The sequence below is a fragment of the Oncorhynchus masou genome, chromosome 5, assembly GCF_036934945.1.
Source record: "Oncorhynchus masou masou isolate Uvic2021 chromosome 5, UVic_Omas_1.1, whole genome shotgun sequence".
Classification (NCBI taxonomy): domain Eukaryota; kingdom Metazoa; phylum Chordata; class Actinopteri; order Salmoniformes; family Salmonidae; genus Oncorhynchus; species Oncorhynchus masou.
In genome coordinates this window covers 50,443,286-50,460,897 of record NC_088216.1, presented here as the reverse complement: position 1 = coordinate 50,460,897, position 17,612 = coordinate 50,443,286, and the positions used below count along the sequence as shown (strand labels likewise).

Genomic DNA, 17,612 nt, shown 5'->3' with positions numbered 1-17,612 from the left:
CGCTGAAGTGTTTTAGGGAGCGTTTGACTGTGATGAGGGGTGCTCGTTTGACCGCGGACCCATTACGCACACAGTCAATGAGGAAGTGATTGCTGAGATCCTGGTTGAAGACAGCAGAGGTGTATTTAGAGGGCAAGTTGGTTAGTATGATATCTAAGAGGTTGTGTCAGGATTTGGCCAGGGTTGTTCCGGGTTTTGGTCAGTAGATGCCCCCATTGTGCTTTTTGTCCCTATGTTTTTCCCTTGATCCCCATTATTATTTGCACCTGTGTCTCGTTTCCCCTTATTGTATTTAAACCCTTTGTTTCCCTCAGTTCTGTGCTCTGTGTTTGTATGCTAGCACCCTGCCCTAGTGTTCTGTGTGCTCTTGTCGATTCCGGGTGACGTTCTTGTGGTATTCTGTTTTTTGTTTTCGTTTATTTTTGGTGAGTTTCTTTTGAGGTCTTTTTGTGTTTTACCTACCACCTTTTGGATTTGCCATTTTTTGTATTTTAGGATTTTTTCTTTATTAAATACACCGTCTTAAGTACTGCTGTGTCTGCCTCATCTTCTGGGTTCTGCTGTCTATTCGTGGCTCAGTTGGTTAAGTGACTGTTTCTCACTCCGGAGACCCAGGTTCGAAACCGGGTTCTGACAGAAACACAGAGCCAAAAATGAACCCAGAGGCAGCCAGTTCCCAGGACCTTTTTGCCACGCTGTCCCACCACCAGGAGACTGTCCAACGCCACGAAGCCACCCTGGTTCAGCAAGAGGCCTTAATGGCTAGACATTCTCATCTTCTGTCGGAGATGCTGACTTCCATTAAGCAAATATCTGATCGACTTACCCCGGCAACAGTTCCCGTCCCAGTACCTCAAGTTCACGTACCCATGGCAGTTAACCCCCTGGCTGAACCTCGTCTTCCACCTCCCCAACGGTTCTCAGGTGATCCAAGTGCTTGTAAAGGGTTTCTCACTCAATGTTCTCTCTCCTTTGAGCTGCAACCCTCGTCGTTTCCCACCGACCGGTCTAAGATCGCATATATCATCACCCTGCTGTCGGAAAAAGCCCTGGCCTGGGCTACTGCTGTGTGGGATGCCCATAGTTCCTGCTGTGCCAGCTACTCTGCCTTTGCTGAGGAATTCAAACGAGTGTTTCAAGGCCCAAGCAGTGGTTCTGACTCAGCCAAACAGCTCCTGACTCTCCATCAAGGTTGGCGCAGCGTGACGGACTATGCCATCCAGTTCCGCACGGTGGCAGCAGCGAGTGGCTGGAACAACGAGGCGCTCACGGTGTGCTTTCTGAAAGGCCTTTCCGACACTATCCAAGATGAACTGGCCACTCGGGAACCACCGGACAATCTCGAGTCCCTGATCAAGTTGGCCTCACGCATTGACCAGCGTCTGAGAGAGAGAGAACTCAACCGTAGACCTCTAGCCCCTATCAGTCCCAGCTCCGAGTCCCCACCTTTATCATCGCTGGCTCCACCGGAACCCATGCAGATTGGACGCATCTCCCAGGCTGAGAGAGACCGCCGGATGAGGGAGCGACGCTGTCTATATTGCGGCAAACCGGGCCATTTCCGTTCCACGTGTCCCGGGCTCCAGGGAAACGCTCTGTCCCGTACAGACCGGGGGAACTGTAACGGGAAACATAACCTCCTCCCATCCGTCCAACTCCCGTCTGCTCATTCCAGTCACCCTCTCCTGGGACAACCACAAGCTTCACCTTCAAGCCTTGGTAGACTCTGGAGCCGCAGGTAACTTCATGGATGGTGTCTGGGCGAAGGAGAATGGCGTTCCCTCTGAACCTCTAAGTGACCCCATGAGGGTTACTACATTGGATGGAAGCCCTTTGGGATCTGGACTTGTCACTCATGTCACTACCTCCTTGAGACTTTCAGTTTCACAACACCAGGAATTGATGAACTTTCATTTGATCTCCTGTTCCGAGTTCCCTCTCGTCCTTGGATACCCCTGGCTTCACAGCCATAACCCTCACATCGACTGGTCTGTGGGCACTATCAAGCAGTGGGGTCCTACGTGCCAAGCTACTTGTATTTTCCAGAATTCCCGAGTTCTACTCCCGAGTCTTTAGAATCCATCGACCTGACCCGAGTTCCCGAGTGTTACCATGACCTCAAACTGGTGTTTAGCAAACAGAGGGCCACCATGCTACCACCCCATAGATCTTACGATTGCCCCATCGACCTGTTTCCGGGCACTTGCCCCCCAGGGGTCGGATCTTTTCCCTATCTCCACCCGAACGAGCTGCTATGGATACCTACATCAAGGACTCTCTGGAAGCAGGCCTCATGCGTCCATCTACCTCCCCGGCGGGAGCAGGGTTTTTCTTTGTGGCCAAGAAAGATGGTGGATTACGTCCTTGCATCGACTACCGGGGACTCAATGACATAACCGTCCGTAACCGTTACCCGCTACCCCTTATGGCCACAGCCTTCGAGCTGCTCCAGGAAGCAGTTGTTTTCACTAAGCTTGACCTGCGGAACGCATACCATCTTGTGCGGATCAGACCTGGTGACGAGTGGAAGACCGCTTTCAACACGCCTACTGGTCACTATGAATACTTGGTGATGCCCTTCGGCCTGACCAACGCCCCAGCGGTGTTCCAGCGCTCATAAACGATGTGCTTAGGGATATGCTTAACATATTTGTGTTCGTTTACTTGGATGACATCCTCATCTTTTCGAGCTCCCTTCAAGAACACACTAAGCATGTCAGACAAGTACTCAAACGCCTCCTGGACAGCCATCTGTACGTTAAGCCGGAAAAATGTGAATTTCATTCATCCCGAGTACAATTCCTGGGATTTGTAGTGGAACCCGGTCGAGTCCAAATGGACCCTAGGAAGGTAGGGGCGGTAGCGGATTGGCCCACCCCCAAATCCGTTAAGGATGTTCAGCGTTTCCTGGGCTTTACAAACTTTTACCGCAAGTTCATCAAGAACTTCAGTTTGGTGACAGCTCCTCTCTCAGCTTTAACCAAAGGTGGCAATGCAAGGTTTTTTTGGGGAAGAGAAGCTGAGACGGCCTTCCAAGGACTCAAGCAGCGCATCCTCTCTGCTCCCATCCTGATACTACCGACTACGGATGAACCATTTGTGGTGGAGGTAGACGCATCAGAGGTTGGTGTTGGAGCTGTCCTGTCTCAGAGGGTGAAGACAAGAAGCTTCATCCGTGCGCTTTCTTCTCACACCGGCTTACCCCGACTGAGAGGAACTACGATGTGGGGGATCGTGAACTCCTAGCGGTTAAGATGGCATTGAAGGAATGGAGACACTGGCTCGAGGGGGCTTCTCACCCGTTTCAAGTGCTTACGGACCACAAAAATCTGGAGTATATCCAGCAGGCGAAGCGATTGAACTCTAGACAAGCTAGATGGTCTCTTTTCTTCAATCGATTCCAGTTTATCCTCACCTATCGGCCTTGGTCGAAGAATCTCAAACCGGATGCCCTGTCCCGAGTCTACGCTCCTGCCATTCGAGATGACACGGACATGTCTGTCCTTCCTGCTGCTAAGATTGTGGCTCCGATCTCGTGGCAAGTTGAGGATACCGTGAGACGTGCTCAAGCTAGCGAACCGGACCCTAAAGGAGGCCCTGCCAATCGGTTGTTTGTCCCCAAGGCAGTGAGGACTCAGGTCCTTCTGTGGGGGCACTCCTCTCGCCTCACCTGTCATCCGGGCGTAGGTCGCACCTTGGAGTTCATCCAGCGTAAGTTCTGGTGGCCTACCATAAGAGAAGACGTTGCCACTTTCGTCAATGCCTGCCCCGTGTGCTGCCAGGGCAAATCTTCTCACCTCCGCCCTCAAGGACTCCTTCACCCTTTACCTGTTCCCCACAGACCCTGGTCCCATATCTCATTGGACTTTATTACTGGACTTCCTCCATCCCATGGCAATACTACTATCCTAGTCATAATCGACAGGTTTTCAAAGGCGGCCAGGTTCGTCCCTCTGACTAAGTTACCTTCTGCCAAGGAAACGGCTGAGTTGGTAATTAATCATGTGTTCCGAGTCTTCGGCATTCCTCAAGATGTGGTTTCTGACAGAGGTCCCCAGTTCGCCTCAAGGTTTTGGAAGGCCTTCTGCCAACTCATGGGGGCTTCTGCCAGTCTATCTTCAGGGTACCATCCGGAGTCCAACGGCCAAACAGAGAGGATGAATCAAGAGCTGGAAACCACCCTCCGATGTATGACTCGTGACAACCCGTCCACATGGTCATCCTTTATTGTTTGGGCCGAATACGCGCACAACACCTTGCGCTCCTCCTCCACTGGTATGTCCCCGCACGAGTGTCAGTTTGGCTATGCTCCTCCATTGTTCCCGGACCAGGAGGCAGAAGTCAGAGTGCCTTCAGCCTTGAGGTTCGTCAGACGCTGTCGGCTTATGTGGAGGAAGACCCGTCTTAATCTGATGCGTTCCTCACAGAGGTATCAACAACAAGCCAACAGACGTCGCCGTCCCGGGCCTACCCTGCGCCCCGGCCAGAGAGTCTGGCTCTCCACAAGAGACTTACCTCTACGGGTGGAGTCTCGCAAGCTGTCCCAAAAATACATCGGTCCCTTCAAGGTTGCCAGGAGAGTTAACCCAGTTTCTTATCGCCTACACTTACCCAGATCCCTTAAGATTAATCCCACATTTCATGTGTCATTGTTAAAACCTGTTGTTTTTCTCCCCTTGTCCCGGCAGACAGACCTCCCCCTCCGCCTCGTGTCATTGGAGGCCAGCCGGCTTATACCGTCCACCGGATACTGGATTCCCGCCGGGTGCAGCGGTCCTGGCAGTATCTGGTGGACTGGGAAGGCTACGGTCCTGAGGAGCGCTCCTGGGTTCCTGCCAAAGACATCCTGGACCCTGACCTCATTCGTCAGTTCAGGGTTCTCCACCCTGAGAGAGCTGGTAGGAACGTCAGGAGCCATTCCTAGGGGGGGGATTCTGTCAGGATTTGGCCAGGGTTGTTCCGGGTTTTGGTCAGTAGATGCCCCCATTGTGCTTTTTGTCCCTATGTTTTTCCCTTGATCCCCATTATTATTTGCACCTGTGTCTCGTTTTTCCCCTGATTGTATTTAAACCCTTTGTTTCCCTCAGTTCTGTGCTCTGTGTTTGTATGTTAGCACCCTGCCCTAGTGTTCTGTGTGCTCTTGTCGATTCCGGGTGACGTTCTTGTGGTATTCTGTTTTTTGTTTTCGTTTATTTTTGGTGAGTTTCTTTTGAGGTCTTTTTGTGTTTTACCTACCACCTTTTGGATTTGCCATTTTTTGTATTTTAGGATTTTTTCTTTATTAAATACACCGTCTTAAGTACTGCTGTGTCTGCCTCATCTTCTGGGTTCTGCTGTCTATTCGTGGCTCAGTTGGTTAAGTGACTGTTTCTCACTCCGGAGACCCAGGTTCGAAACCGGGTTCTGACAGGTTGCCCATGGTTACGGATTTAGGGTGGTACCTGGTAGGTTCCTTGATAATTTGTGTGAGATTGAGGGCATCTAGCTTAGATTGTAGGACGGCCAGGGTGTTAAGCATCTGCCATTTTAGGTCACCTAACAAACTCTGAAGATAGATGGGGGGCAATCAATTCACATATGGTGTCCAGGGCACAGCTGGGGATGAAGGGGTCTATAACATGCGGCTACAGTGAGAGTCTTGTTTCTGGAAAGGTGAATTTTTAATAGTAGAAGCTTGAGTTGTTTGGGCACAGACCTGGATAGTATGACAGAACTCTGCAGACTATCTCTGCAGTAGATTGCAATTCCGCCCTCTTTGGCAGTTGTATCTTGTGGGAAAATGTTTTAGTTAGTGATGGAAATTTCAGGATTTTTGGTGGCCTTCCTAAGCCAGGCTTCAGACAAGGTTGGGACATTCAGGTTGGCAGAGTGTGCTAAAGCAGTGAATAGAGCAAACTTAGGGAGCAGGCTTCTAATGTTAACATGCATGAAATGAAGGATTTTATGGTTACAGAAGTCAACAAATGAGAGCGCCTGGGGAATGGGAGTGGTGCTGGGGGCTGCAGGGCCCGGGTTAACCTTTACGTCACCAGATAAACAGAGTAAGATAAGGGTACGGCTAAAGGCTATAAGAACTGGTCGTCTAGTGCGTTCAGAACAGAGAGTAAAATAAGTAGATTTCTCTGCGCAGAATAATACATTCAAGGCATAATGTACAGACAAGGGTATGGTAGGATGTGAGTACAGTGGAGGTAAATCTAGGTATTGAGTGACAATGAGAGAGGTTTTGTCTCTAGAGGCACCATTTAAGCCAGGTGAGGTATGTGTGGGGGGGGGTGAAACAAAAGGGCTAGCTAAGGCATATTAAGCAGGGCTGGAGGCTCTACAGTGAAATAATACAATAATCACTAACCAAAACAGCAATAGACAAGGCATATTGACATGTGGCATGTGTAGCTGAGTGATCATAGGGTCCAGTGAGTAGCAATAGATGAGTCAGGGAGCCAATTCAGTAGTCGCTAATATGCTAGGCGAGCTGGAGACACGGCAATTCAGACAGCTGGCGGGCCAGGGATAGCAGATGGGTCTCCGGGGACGTCGCAACGGAAGAGCCTGTTGAGACCACCTCGGACGGTTACGTCGGCAGACAAGTCGTGATGGATCGGTGGGGCTCCGTGTCGGCAGTAAAGGGTCCAGGCCAATTGGCAAAAGATGTATTGTAGCCCAAGAATTGGCTGATGGACCTCTTCGGCTAGAGACGGGCCTAGCTCGAGGCAAACTGGTGCTTGCTTCGGGACAGAGACATTAGCCAGGAGTAGCCACTCAGATAGCAGCTAGCTAGCTGTGATGTTCCTGTGTAAAGGTTCAGCGCTTGCTGTAGGAATCCGGAGATGTGGTAGAGAAAAACCAGTCCGATATGCTCTGGGTTGATATCGCGCTGTGCAGACTGGCAGGAATTGACTGGGCTGAGGATGGCTGATGTCCGAGTTAACGGTGATGACCGCTAGCAGTGGCTAACTGACCACTAGCTAGTAGCTAGTTAGCTGACTAGCTCTGATGGGGGTTCCGGTTCTAAAGTATAACAAATAGCAGATCCGTACCACATTGGGTGAGGCGGATAGCAGGAGAGGATGTTCAGAAATTGAGATTACGTAGCCGGAGTCCATGCAAAAACAAGTTTGAATGTGGTTGGTTTGAATGTGTTTTGCTTGACAATACTGTCCCTGGTAGGCCGTCCTTGTAAAATAAGCATTTGTTCTTAACTGACCGAGCCTAGTTAAATAAAGGTTAAATTTAAAAAATACCAAAATTAGCTGCAATACTCCAGACCTCCTCTATGAGGAGAGGAGGTTGTACTGTACTGATGTTAGCATAAAAAGGCTTGATTTTACATAATCAGATAAGCATGGAGGTGAAGGAATAAATCAAACATTTTGTTATACGGTACCACTTTTAAAAAACAAAGCAAAATATCATGTTACCCAACCCCATGGATATTATAATCAAGCGAAAGGGGAAACTGTGATTGAAATAAAGCTGATATATTGTTGTTGTTGTTGTAAAGTCATCCTACCATTTTATAACTGTATACTGCAATGGCGATGAAAAGAGTGTCACTTAATTAATGACATGGTTGCTGTGGAAACACAGGCAGATATTCATGGTATATTCCATCAGCAGCAGCATGCTACATCTCCTGCCAAGTTGTGTTTTAAATTTATGGAGTTAATGTTAGAAGGGAAATAATTGTTATGATGTTTATCACCACACTCTGCTCTCAACTGAAGGTGTAGGAGTCAATGTATCATACTGCATAGGCCTACATGTCAGTCTCAGATCGTTGCACAGTTCTCTGTCCCAGCAGCAGATCCACCCGCTCAGACATATACTACAAGTCTCTCCATAGAGGGAATAACCAGAACATATCTTGGTAGTGTATCACAAGGCACTATGAATAGATGCCTCATAGAAAGTGTCAAGTTTCAAGTTTTCATAGTTGTATGGGATACGCATGGTATACACCGTCCTCTGAAATGATTACTTGCAGGTTCGTTCGCATCAACGCAACAACAATAAGAAATACGAAAAGACAAGAATATGAACAAAAAGTAAATGGCACAGTAGAATTGAATAAACATTTTAGCATGAGTATCATACATTGAATGTCACACCCGTGTGTGTGTGTTTACAATATATTGTCCACACAGCATATGTAGGAAAGTGGACAGGCAAAGCATTCAACCAAAATGTGTCTTCCACATTTAACCCAACCCCTCTGAATCAGAGAAGTGGGGCTGACTTAGTCAATGTTCAAGGAGCTACACTCTTAACTGCTAGGCTACCTGCTGCCCCTGTAGTCTATGTGTGTTTGTGTGTTTATGCTATTCTATGGCTACAGTGGCTACAGTCTGACAGGACATCTAGGGGCTGTCAGTAGTTGCAGCTGCCTGCTGGGTGCTGCTGGGATTCCAGGAGTGACATCACGTGATTGGTGATCCAGAAGCCTGGGCACAGCCACTCCCTGTCTCACTCCCCACTCTGCCCCTTTGACTACTACATCTACTACTGCCCAGCTCCAGGATAGGTAACAGCCCTGCTCAGACCACTCTTCTCAGACCTCTGTACTCTTCCAGGACCTGGGCCCTGCCTTGTACCTCTCTGCCCCCCTCCTCTGACTATCCTATGACCGTGACCATGGCTGACATCAACAACGGTTATGAACAGAAGTTCCAGACGGACAGACATCATAAAGAGATTGACCTGATCAACAGAGACCCCAAGCAAGTCAACGAGGATGTAGTGAAGGTAGGCTACATTACGTGTGCGTGCGTGCGTGTGGGCACCAGATAGTTAAGTATGGGCCCATTGAAGTATTGTCGCCCCCCGGACTGGACTTGGAAATGCATTTTTTTGTGTCAGTGACAGAGCTTCTGGTTTTGCAATTTGTTGTCTCATTGAATAGAGGGTTCCGAGTGAGGTTGGAAGGAGAAGGACTGGAATCACTCTGTTATATGCGCACATTGGTCTATGTTAATGATTTATTCAGCTATTATTTATTGCTCGTGCTATGGAGTAGCCAGGTGGATATCTTGAGCTGGCAGTGTATCCTTTGGGTTATGATTGTGCCCCATCAAAATGTTCCCTGAAATAGCCTGTATTCCTATAGCGTTTTACCAGCCCAGCTACAGATAGTAGCTCTATTTCTGGGAAGGCCAATGTAAGGGCGTGAGATGCAGTTAAACATGTTTATCTGCCAATACTGCCATCATTGAATTTGTTCTAATCTCGTTATTTTAACATAATGTCTTTGATGGTTTTCTGTGGTATTCTTTGATTTGCTCATTAAGCATTGGCCAGGCCGCAGTTGCAAATGAGAACTTGTTCTCAACTAGCCTACCTGGTTAAATAAAGGTGAAATAAAATGAAAAAATTCAGCCTTTGTGGTTTTTAAAGCACACATGGGCCTCTGTATAGATATACAGTAAGTGTATTCATAAGTACCGTTAGTGATATCAGATACTGTTCCATTAATTAGATCTGTGACTTTAAAATAGGCAGGATGTTAGAAAGAGAACATCTATGTGTCCATGCGGTGAGAATGTATCCAATTGGCCTGTCTTAAGTGATTTCTTAAAGAAACTGTTCAGTGTCTCCAGATTTCTATGAAATATGACCTAGAATGAATTACCATATAAGTGAAATCATTTTCCTTACAAAAATTGGCAAATATGTATGTTAAAAAGCTTCTCCTGTGTTGGATTAATCTGGGCGTACTTCAATAACAGAATGGTGTGGGCATATACTGGTCATTAAAATATTAATACGAGTAGACCGCTGATTGGCCAGCTCATCCTTCTCACGAGGATAACATCATCCTCTGAGGAAATAGCAGACATTTTGAAATGGTCTGTTTGAAATACAAGTTTGAGGTCGGGCTTTTAAAGTGTTGTTTTTTTGTCCTCTAAAATGTATACTTTGGCCACAAATATGAGTATAGGATGAGTAAAAACTATTTCTGTTTGATATTTTCACTGGACAGTTACTTTAAGATATTTGCTCATTATATAAGTATTTGCATTGGACAGTGAGAGGTTTCACACAATATAATAATGGTTAAGCAACAGTTTTGCGCAAAAAAATGATTTATCTAAAAGAAGGTCTAGCTGTGGATGGCTGTAGCATGATGTACTACAATACCCATAATGCTTTGTGTAAGACATTAGGTTTTATTTTAGTACAGATGTGCCTGAAGCTTGCATAATGGTGTCTTGTCTAATTGGCATTTGTGTCAGAAGTGGAATCCTGATATCAATTACAATGGCTTCTCTGTCTCCAACTGCAGGTGGACTTTGAGGACGTGATCGCTGAGCCTGACGGGACTCACAGTCTGGACGGGGTGTGGAAGGCCAGTTACACCACCTTCACTGTGTCCAAATACTGGTGCTACCGTATCCTGTCTGCCATTTTGGGGATCCCCATGGCTCTACTGTGGGGCTTCCTATTTGCCTGCCTCTCCTTCTGCCACATCTGGGCTGTGGTGCCGTGCATTAAGAGCTGCATGATAGAGTCCCAGTGTTTCAGCCGTATCTACTCCCTGGCCATACACATCTTCTGCGACCCGCTATTTGAAGCCCTGGGAAAGATATTCTCAAGTGTTCGGGTGGTGCTACAGAAGGATGTGTAAGGTTCAGAAGCATGGGTCAGATTAATAATTGGATAGGGTAGTGATGGTGCTGCACTGTCTACTCTCCTCTCTAAAGTAGGCCACTTCCCTGGCCACATGTCTGGTTGCTGATGCTGGGTCTGAGTCTGACTCCTTTTCAAAAAAGAGCTTGTGATTGATAGAGATTAGTGTGTTCAATCAGAAGACAAAAAGAATAGTGCTCTTAATTTGACCTCTCTTTTGTTGCTGAGAATTGCAAATGTTTAGTGTATTCAAGGTTTAAAATGCCTTCTAAAAAATGTAATTTCCACTTTAAAATGTCAGAATTGACTTTAAAAATGTTTCAAGTTCCTGTTGTTGCAGGATTATTTTCTGCTGTGGCAAACTGCCTTAAAATAAGGTCCTACTGTACATTTGTACATGTAGATGGGGAGTCAATTATGGTCTGTACAACATGGTACACTGCAAAAAACACTCATCCATGATTGATTTAATGGTATTCCATACTTTATTTTACAAACTTTATAAAAAAAAAGATATATTGTGTTTTCTTTTTAGTTATTTTTCACACATTGATTCGACAACAAATGAATTGTTTATTGTTACAGTTAGCTGTTATGTCAGTCTTTAGTGCTAGTTGTGACTTGCCTACAGTACGTAATTGATATAGAAAATATTTAGTGAAAGAATTCCCAGTATGTTAAGGCAAGAGTGAGGCCAGATGGATCTACACACTCATGTCTTAGTACCAATGGGGAACATTATATCTAATTTATCTATTTGTTGAATGACATGGAAATGCAATCTATAGGAACTGACAGCATGTTTATAACAGAAAATAATCTTATGACCCAGAGATGAAATGTATAAAGACGCCACGTTTGGTCTTATTCAACCCAGGTAACCATCAACAAAGGATGAGGAATATTCTGTTATCTGATCCAAAGATACACCATAAAATCCAATTTTAGTTAAAGATTTTAAAATAAAAAAAACAGGAAGGCCCACACACTGTTTATGCTCCAAATTCACTGCTTTATTGACAATGACTGAGTGCTCACATCCTAAAATCTAAACATTTCACCTCACATGACCATTACGCACATGACGCATGGTGGGTGGGGAAACAATTCAATTCACATTTGCGCATAATCACAGAGGTGCATATGGTCATAACGGGTTATATACATACAAATCTGTTCAAGTTCCTACACAACAGTAAAAAAATGAGATTACATTGGAAACTGTTGGAATACCCGCCCATTTGACCAATATGCGCATGACAAGTGGTGGCAGTAGATATAATTAGAGTGACCTATTTCAAAAACAACTTGTGTACCTCTAATAATTTTATATGAATGAGATGGGCACATGTAGTAAATACAGAAAATCTAATATATACATATTTACAAAATCACCAAGTGGAGACAAAGTGTCATCACTCCATGGTACGCTCCAAACATGGACCTGTAAGCACAGATTAAAGGTTATAACCGACCCCCGGGTCATGTTCATTAGGCATCAAATGGGGAAAAAGGATTGAAACACGGGGTGACTACCTGGACTTGTCCAATATGAAACAGTCATTTTAGTTTTTCATTGCAAAACATTTTGCATTGTGTGCCCTAAAGAACACTACCCAGCTTCAGAGTAAATCCACACTTTTTTTTGAAAGACATAAACCTTTTTGGCCACTAGGTAGAACTACATGGAACGTTTTCCAGCCTCTGCATGTTGTTCAATGCTATCTGGCAGGGAGTGACTTGATCTGAATCATAGACATTGAGAGGACTTGAGTAAAACAAGACCTTTACAAACATGACACATTATGCATTAATTCGTTCATTTATTCATTCATTCATTCATACTGACAACAATCTGACTACTTATTAACTTATTTAGTGTGGATGGACCAAGCTCCTCTATCTATGCATTAAGAAGAACAGAAAATTAAGCACACACAAATCCTTTATTTTTTTCTCATACATTAGTGATACATTTATTCTATTTACATTGAAATAAATAATTGATATAAAGGGAATCTTTACTTCCTGAATATATTGTGAACACTGTACGGCAGAGGTCTCCAACAGGTAGATCACTAGCTACCAATTAGCTCTCAGCCCACCTATGAGTACCTCGCCAAGCAATTCTGAAAGTACATGCATTTTTTTAATGTGTTCCATCACAAACTTCCATCATACAATGCTACTATCCAATCAAAGCCAATTTGACATTATCCCACTACTGGTTAGCCTCTATTGCTTGTAAAGCCAATGGTAACACAATATCTACCACTTCATTTCCAGCAATATTTCCCATCTGTACATTTGGTGCGTGCATTTGGCTATCATCCTGTATGTAGCCAGTTATCGATGCTAATGATAACCACCTAGTGGGTAGTTAAATGCAAAGTAGGCTTACTGCTGCAACCTGGTCTCAGAGCATTTTGTTTTATTCTGTACTTAAATCCGGGACACCCCATTTAGTATGATATGTTATGTTTCAAATGGTATTTATTAATTTGTGGATGTATATCACCAATTTCGTATTGTATGTTACGAATTACAATTTGTATTATATGTTACTAATTTGCAAAACATATGATATGTTATGAATTCTAGCTAGGTGGTGAGGTGGCTATCGTCAGCTAGCTTGCTAACATTAGCTAGGCTAGGGGTTAGGGTTAAGTTTATGAGTTATGAGTTAGGTTAAAGGGTTAAGTTTAGGGGAAGGGTTGGCTAAAAGAGTTAAGGTTAGGGGAAGAGTTAGCTAAAAGGGCTAAGGTTAGGGTTATGGTTCGTGGGAAGGGTTGACTAGCATGCTAAGTAATTGCAAAGTAGCTAAAAAGTATTAAGTAGTTGATTCAAACTCACAACCTTTGGGTTGCTAGACGTTCGCTTTATACGCCTACCCCACTTTTGTTGCCTTAAGTAACCATCTGTCTTATGTAACCATACCAAACATAACATACAGTATCATACTAATTTTAGTGTCCCGGATTTACATTTACTATGTTACCTCTAGTCTATAAGACCAGGCTGGCTTACCTGATATAAAGATATTATGACAATTTGCATCAATTGGGTGGCCCTTGTTTTGAAAACTCTGCCATGACATGTGCTGCAGCACTACACTTAACAGGAGAAGATCGCTAGACCAACACATTCCTCTCCTACTTAAAAACAGATACATTGGACATTTTATCTCAAAATCAAATAATTTCTGAGTAACAATTAAGTACAGTGCCTTGCGAAAGTATTCGGCCCCCTTGAACTTTGCGACCTTTTGCCACATTTCAGGCTTCAAACATAAAGATATAAAACTGTATTTTTTTGTGAAGAATCAACAACAAGTGGGACACAATCATGAAGTGGAATGACATTTATTGGATATTTAAAACTTTTTTAACAAATCAAAAACTGAAAAATTGGGCGTGCAAAATTATTCAGCCCTTTTACTTTCAGTGCAGCAAACTCTCTCCAGAAGATCAGTGAGAATCTCTGAATGATCCAATGTTGACCTAAATGACTAATGATGATAAATATAATCCACCTGTGTGTAATCAAGTCTCCGTATAAATGCACCTGCAATGTGATAGTCTCAGAGGTCCGTTAAAAGCGCAGAGAGCATCATGAAAAACAAGGAACACACCAGGCAGGTCCGAGATACTGTTGTGAATAAGTTTAAAGCCGGATTTGGATACAAAACGATTTCCCAAGCTTTAAACATCCCAAGGAGCACTGTGCAAGCGATAATATTGAAATGGAAGGAGTATCAGACCACTGCAAATCTACCAAGACCTGGCCGTCCCTCTGAACTTTCAGCTCATACAAGGAGAAGACTGATCAGAGATGCAGCCAAGAGGCCCATGATCACTCTGGATGAACTGCAGAGATCTACAGCTGAGGTGGGAGACTCTGTCCATAGGACAACAATCAGTCGTATATTGCACAAATCTGGCCTTTATGGAAGAGTGGCAAGAAGAAAGCCATTTCTTAAAGATATCCATAAAAAGTGTCGTTTAAAGTTTGCCACAAGCCACCTGGGAGACACACCAAACATGTGGAAGAAGGTGCTCTGGTCAGATGAAACCAAAATTGAACTTTTTGGCAACAATGCAAAACGTTATGTTTGGCGTAAAAGCAACACAGCTCATCACCCTGAACACACCATACCCACTGTCAAACATGGTGGTGGCAGCATCATGGTTTGGGCCTGCTTTTCTTCGGCAGGGACAGGGAAGATGGTTAAAATTGATGGGAAGATGGATGGAGCCAAATACAGGACCATTCTGGAAGAAAACCTGATGGAGTCTGCAAAAGACCTGAGACTGGGATGGAGATTTGTCTTCCAACAAGACAATGATCCAAAACATAAAGCAAAATCTACAATGGAATGGTTCAAAAATAAAGATATCCAGGTGTTAGAATGGCCAAGTCAAAGTCCAGACCTGAATCCAATCGAGAATCTGTGGAAAGAACTGAAAACTGCTGTTCACAAATGCTCTCCATCCAACCTCACTGAGCTCGAGCTGTTTTGCAAGGAGGAATGGGAAAACATTTCAGTCTATCGATGTGCAAAACTGATAGAGACATACCCAAAGCGACTTACAGCTGTAATCGCAGTAAAAGGTGACGCTACAAAGTATTAACTTAAGGGGGCTGAATAATTTTGCACACCCAATTTTTCAGTTTTTGATTTGTTAAAAAAGTTTGAAATATCCAATAAATGTCGTTCCACTTCATGATTGTGTCCCACTTGTTGTTGATTCTTCACAAAAAATACAGTTTTATATCTTTATGTTTGAAGCCTGAAATGTGGCAAAAGGTCGCAAAGTTCAAGGGGGCCAAATACTTTCGCAAGGCACTGTACTTTGCTGTGATTGTTTCCGAATTAAATATTCAAAAAGAAGGAAAGAAAATAGCTTCTTAACAAAGACCAATTTCTCGAGCAATAATTTAACTAGGACTGTCTAGGAGTGGTCTGAGTGGGGAGGGGAAAACTGAAAATTTGCTGTTATTGACAGAAAGGTTTGGAAATATCTTTCTTATTGGTCTATTAACTAATTGCCTGCATGGTTATGTCACCATGGAAGGTCAAAATAGTCTGAAATTTCAGGTAGTCTTACACATCATTTTCTAAATTTTATCAGGCCCCATTAGAGTTGTTTATAAACCATTATTTTCAAAGGTATATTGACAAAAAAAACACGTCTTGTACACCGAGGAGTAAAACGAATAGCCTATTTAAAAGCTATGAAATTCAATTGTAGCTCGCGACGTTTCATTAAAAAATTAAATAAAGTAGCTCTCACGCTAGAAAAAGTTGGCGAAACCTACTGGAAAGGTGAATGAGCAGATACATATATACACAAAATAACACCTGCGTTGATCTACTGTAATCACCCACACAACAATAAAGTAAAAATATACATGTTGGAGCACATTTCAAAGCATATGCACGTTTATTATTTTACAAAGCTACAGTGTAACTTACATTGCGTCAGAAATTGATCCCTATTCCTCTACACTACATTTTTACCAGAACCCTATACACCCAGGTCAAAAGTAGTGCAATGTATAGGGAAAAAGGTGCAAATTGGGACACACAGCCTTAGATAAATAACAATAAAGTGTCTTTAATATCCCCTCCATGGTTTGAAGATATCGGCAATCTAATCTAACATCTCTCTGTGTAGAGATCAATAACAATGCAATATCCCTGGCTGAGCAGTAAGGTCACCAAGAGAACAGGTTTCATTGTGAAACTTCATTCTATTTCCCATTTTGTTATTGTGGTGACTGAAAGGTCAGCTTGGTGTGTGAATAAGCTCTGCTGAGTTTCTCTACCTAGACCTGAGAAATACAGAGAGTAATAGTATAATCATTAACGTGCTGGAGAGGTTTGTGAGACTAAAACACAGAGTAAATGTTATGACCGACGATAACAAGCATTCACTACCCATAACATGATGCAGAACCACCATGTTTGAAATATGAAAAGTGGTACTAAGTGAGGTGTTGGATTGGCACCAAACATAACACTTCGTATTGAGGACATATAGTTAATTTCTTGGCCAAAATTTTTGCAGTTTTACTTTTAATGCCATATAGCAATAAGGACACATGTTTTGGAATATTTTTATTCTGTACATGCTTCCTTCTTTTCACTGTCATTTAAGTTAGTATTGTGGAGTAACTACAATGTGGTTGATCCATCCTCAGTTTTCTCGTATCACAGCCATTAAACTCTGTAACTGTTTTAAAATCACCATTGGCCTCATGGTGAAATCCCTAAGTGGTTTCCTTCCTCTTCTGCAACTGAGTTAGGAAGGACACCTGTATCTTTGTAGTGACTTGTTGTATTGATACACCATCCAAAGTGTAATTAATAACTTCATCATACTCAAAGGGATATTCAATGTCTGCTTTTTTTTTTACCCATCAACCAATAGGTGCCCTTCTTTGCGAGGAATTGGAAAGCCGCATGATCTCTGTGGTTGAATCTGTGTTTGAAATTCACTGCTCGACTGAGGGACTTTACAGATAATTGCACACAAAGTGGCTCGATGCAAATTATTATGTGACTTATTAAGCACATTTTTACTCCTGAACTTATTTAGACTTGCCATAACAAAGTGGTTGAATACTTATTAACTCAAAACATTTTTAGTTTTTCATTTTTTATGCATTTTCAAAAGCACAATTCCACTTTGATATTATGCGATATTTCAAATCTGGCTGTAGCACAACAAAATGTGGAAAAAGTCAAGGGGTGTGAACATTTTCTGAAGGCACTGAATAAGCCCATTTGCCTATTTATCTTTCAATGAAGTCATCTCAGTTTCAATTTGAAGCATTGTTTTATCCTCCACTTATAACAATGGCAAATACTTGCGCAACTTTATATCTGTATTGAACTTCGTTCAGAAGTTATCGGCGGTCACAGTCAGACAGAGAGCTGAACATAGAATCAAGATGTTTAGGCTAAGATATTCTGTCAATAA

General features: G+C 43.5%; 1 protein-coding gene across 1 annotated transcript; it reads left to right on the top strand.

The window, feature by feature from the left end:
- Positions 1-8,486: 8,486 nt before the first annotated feature.
- Positions 8,487-11,168, top strand: LOC135527128 (caveolin-3-like). Its single transcript, XM_064955778.1, has 2 exons — positions 8,487-8,745; positions 10,283-11,168. The coding sequence occupies exons 1-2, from the start codon at positions 8,623-8,625 to the stop codon at positions 10,622-10,624; spliced, it is 465 nt and encodes a 154-aa protein (XP_064811850.1). The 5' UTR covers positions 8,487-8,622; the 3' UTR covers positions 10,625-11,168.
- The last annotated feature ends 6,444 nt before the right edge of the window (positions 11,169-17,612 follow it).

What these genes read in the sequence shown, in the direction of transcription:
- LOC135527128 (XM_064955778.1), top strand. Translation starts at nt 8,623, where the DNA reads ATGACCGTGACCATGGCTGACATCAACAACGGTTATGAACAGAAGTTC. An exon ending in TCAACGAGGATGTAGTGAAG is followed by an intron (nt 8,746 to 10,282) that starts GTAGGCTACATT and finishes CTCCAACTGCAG; the next exon opens with GTGGACTTTGAGGACGTGAT.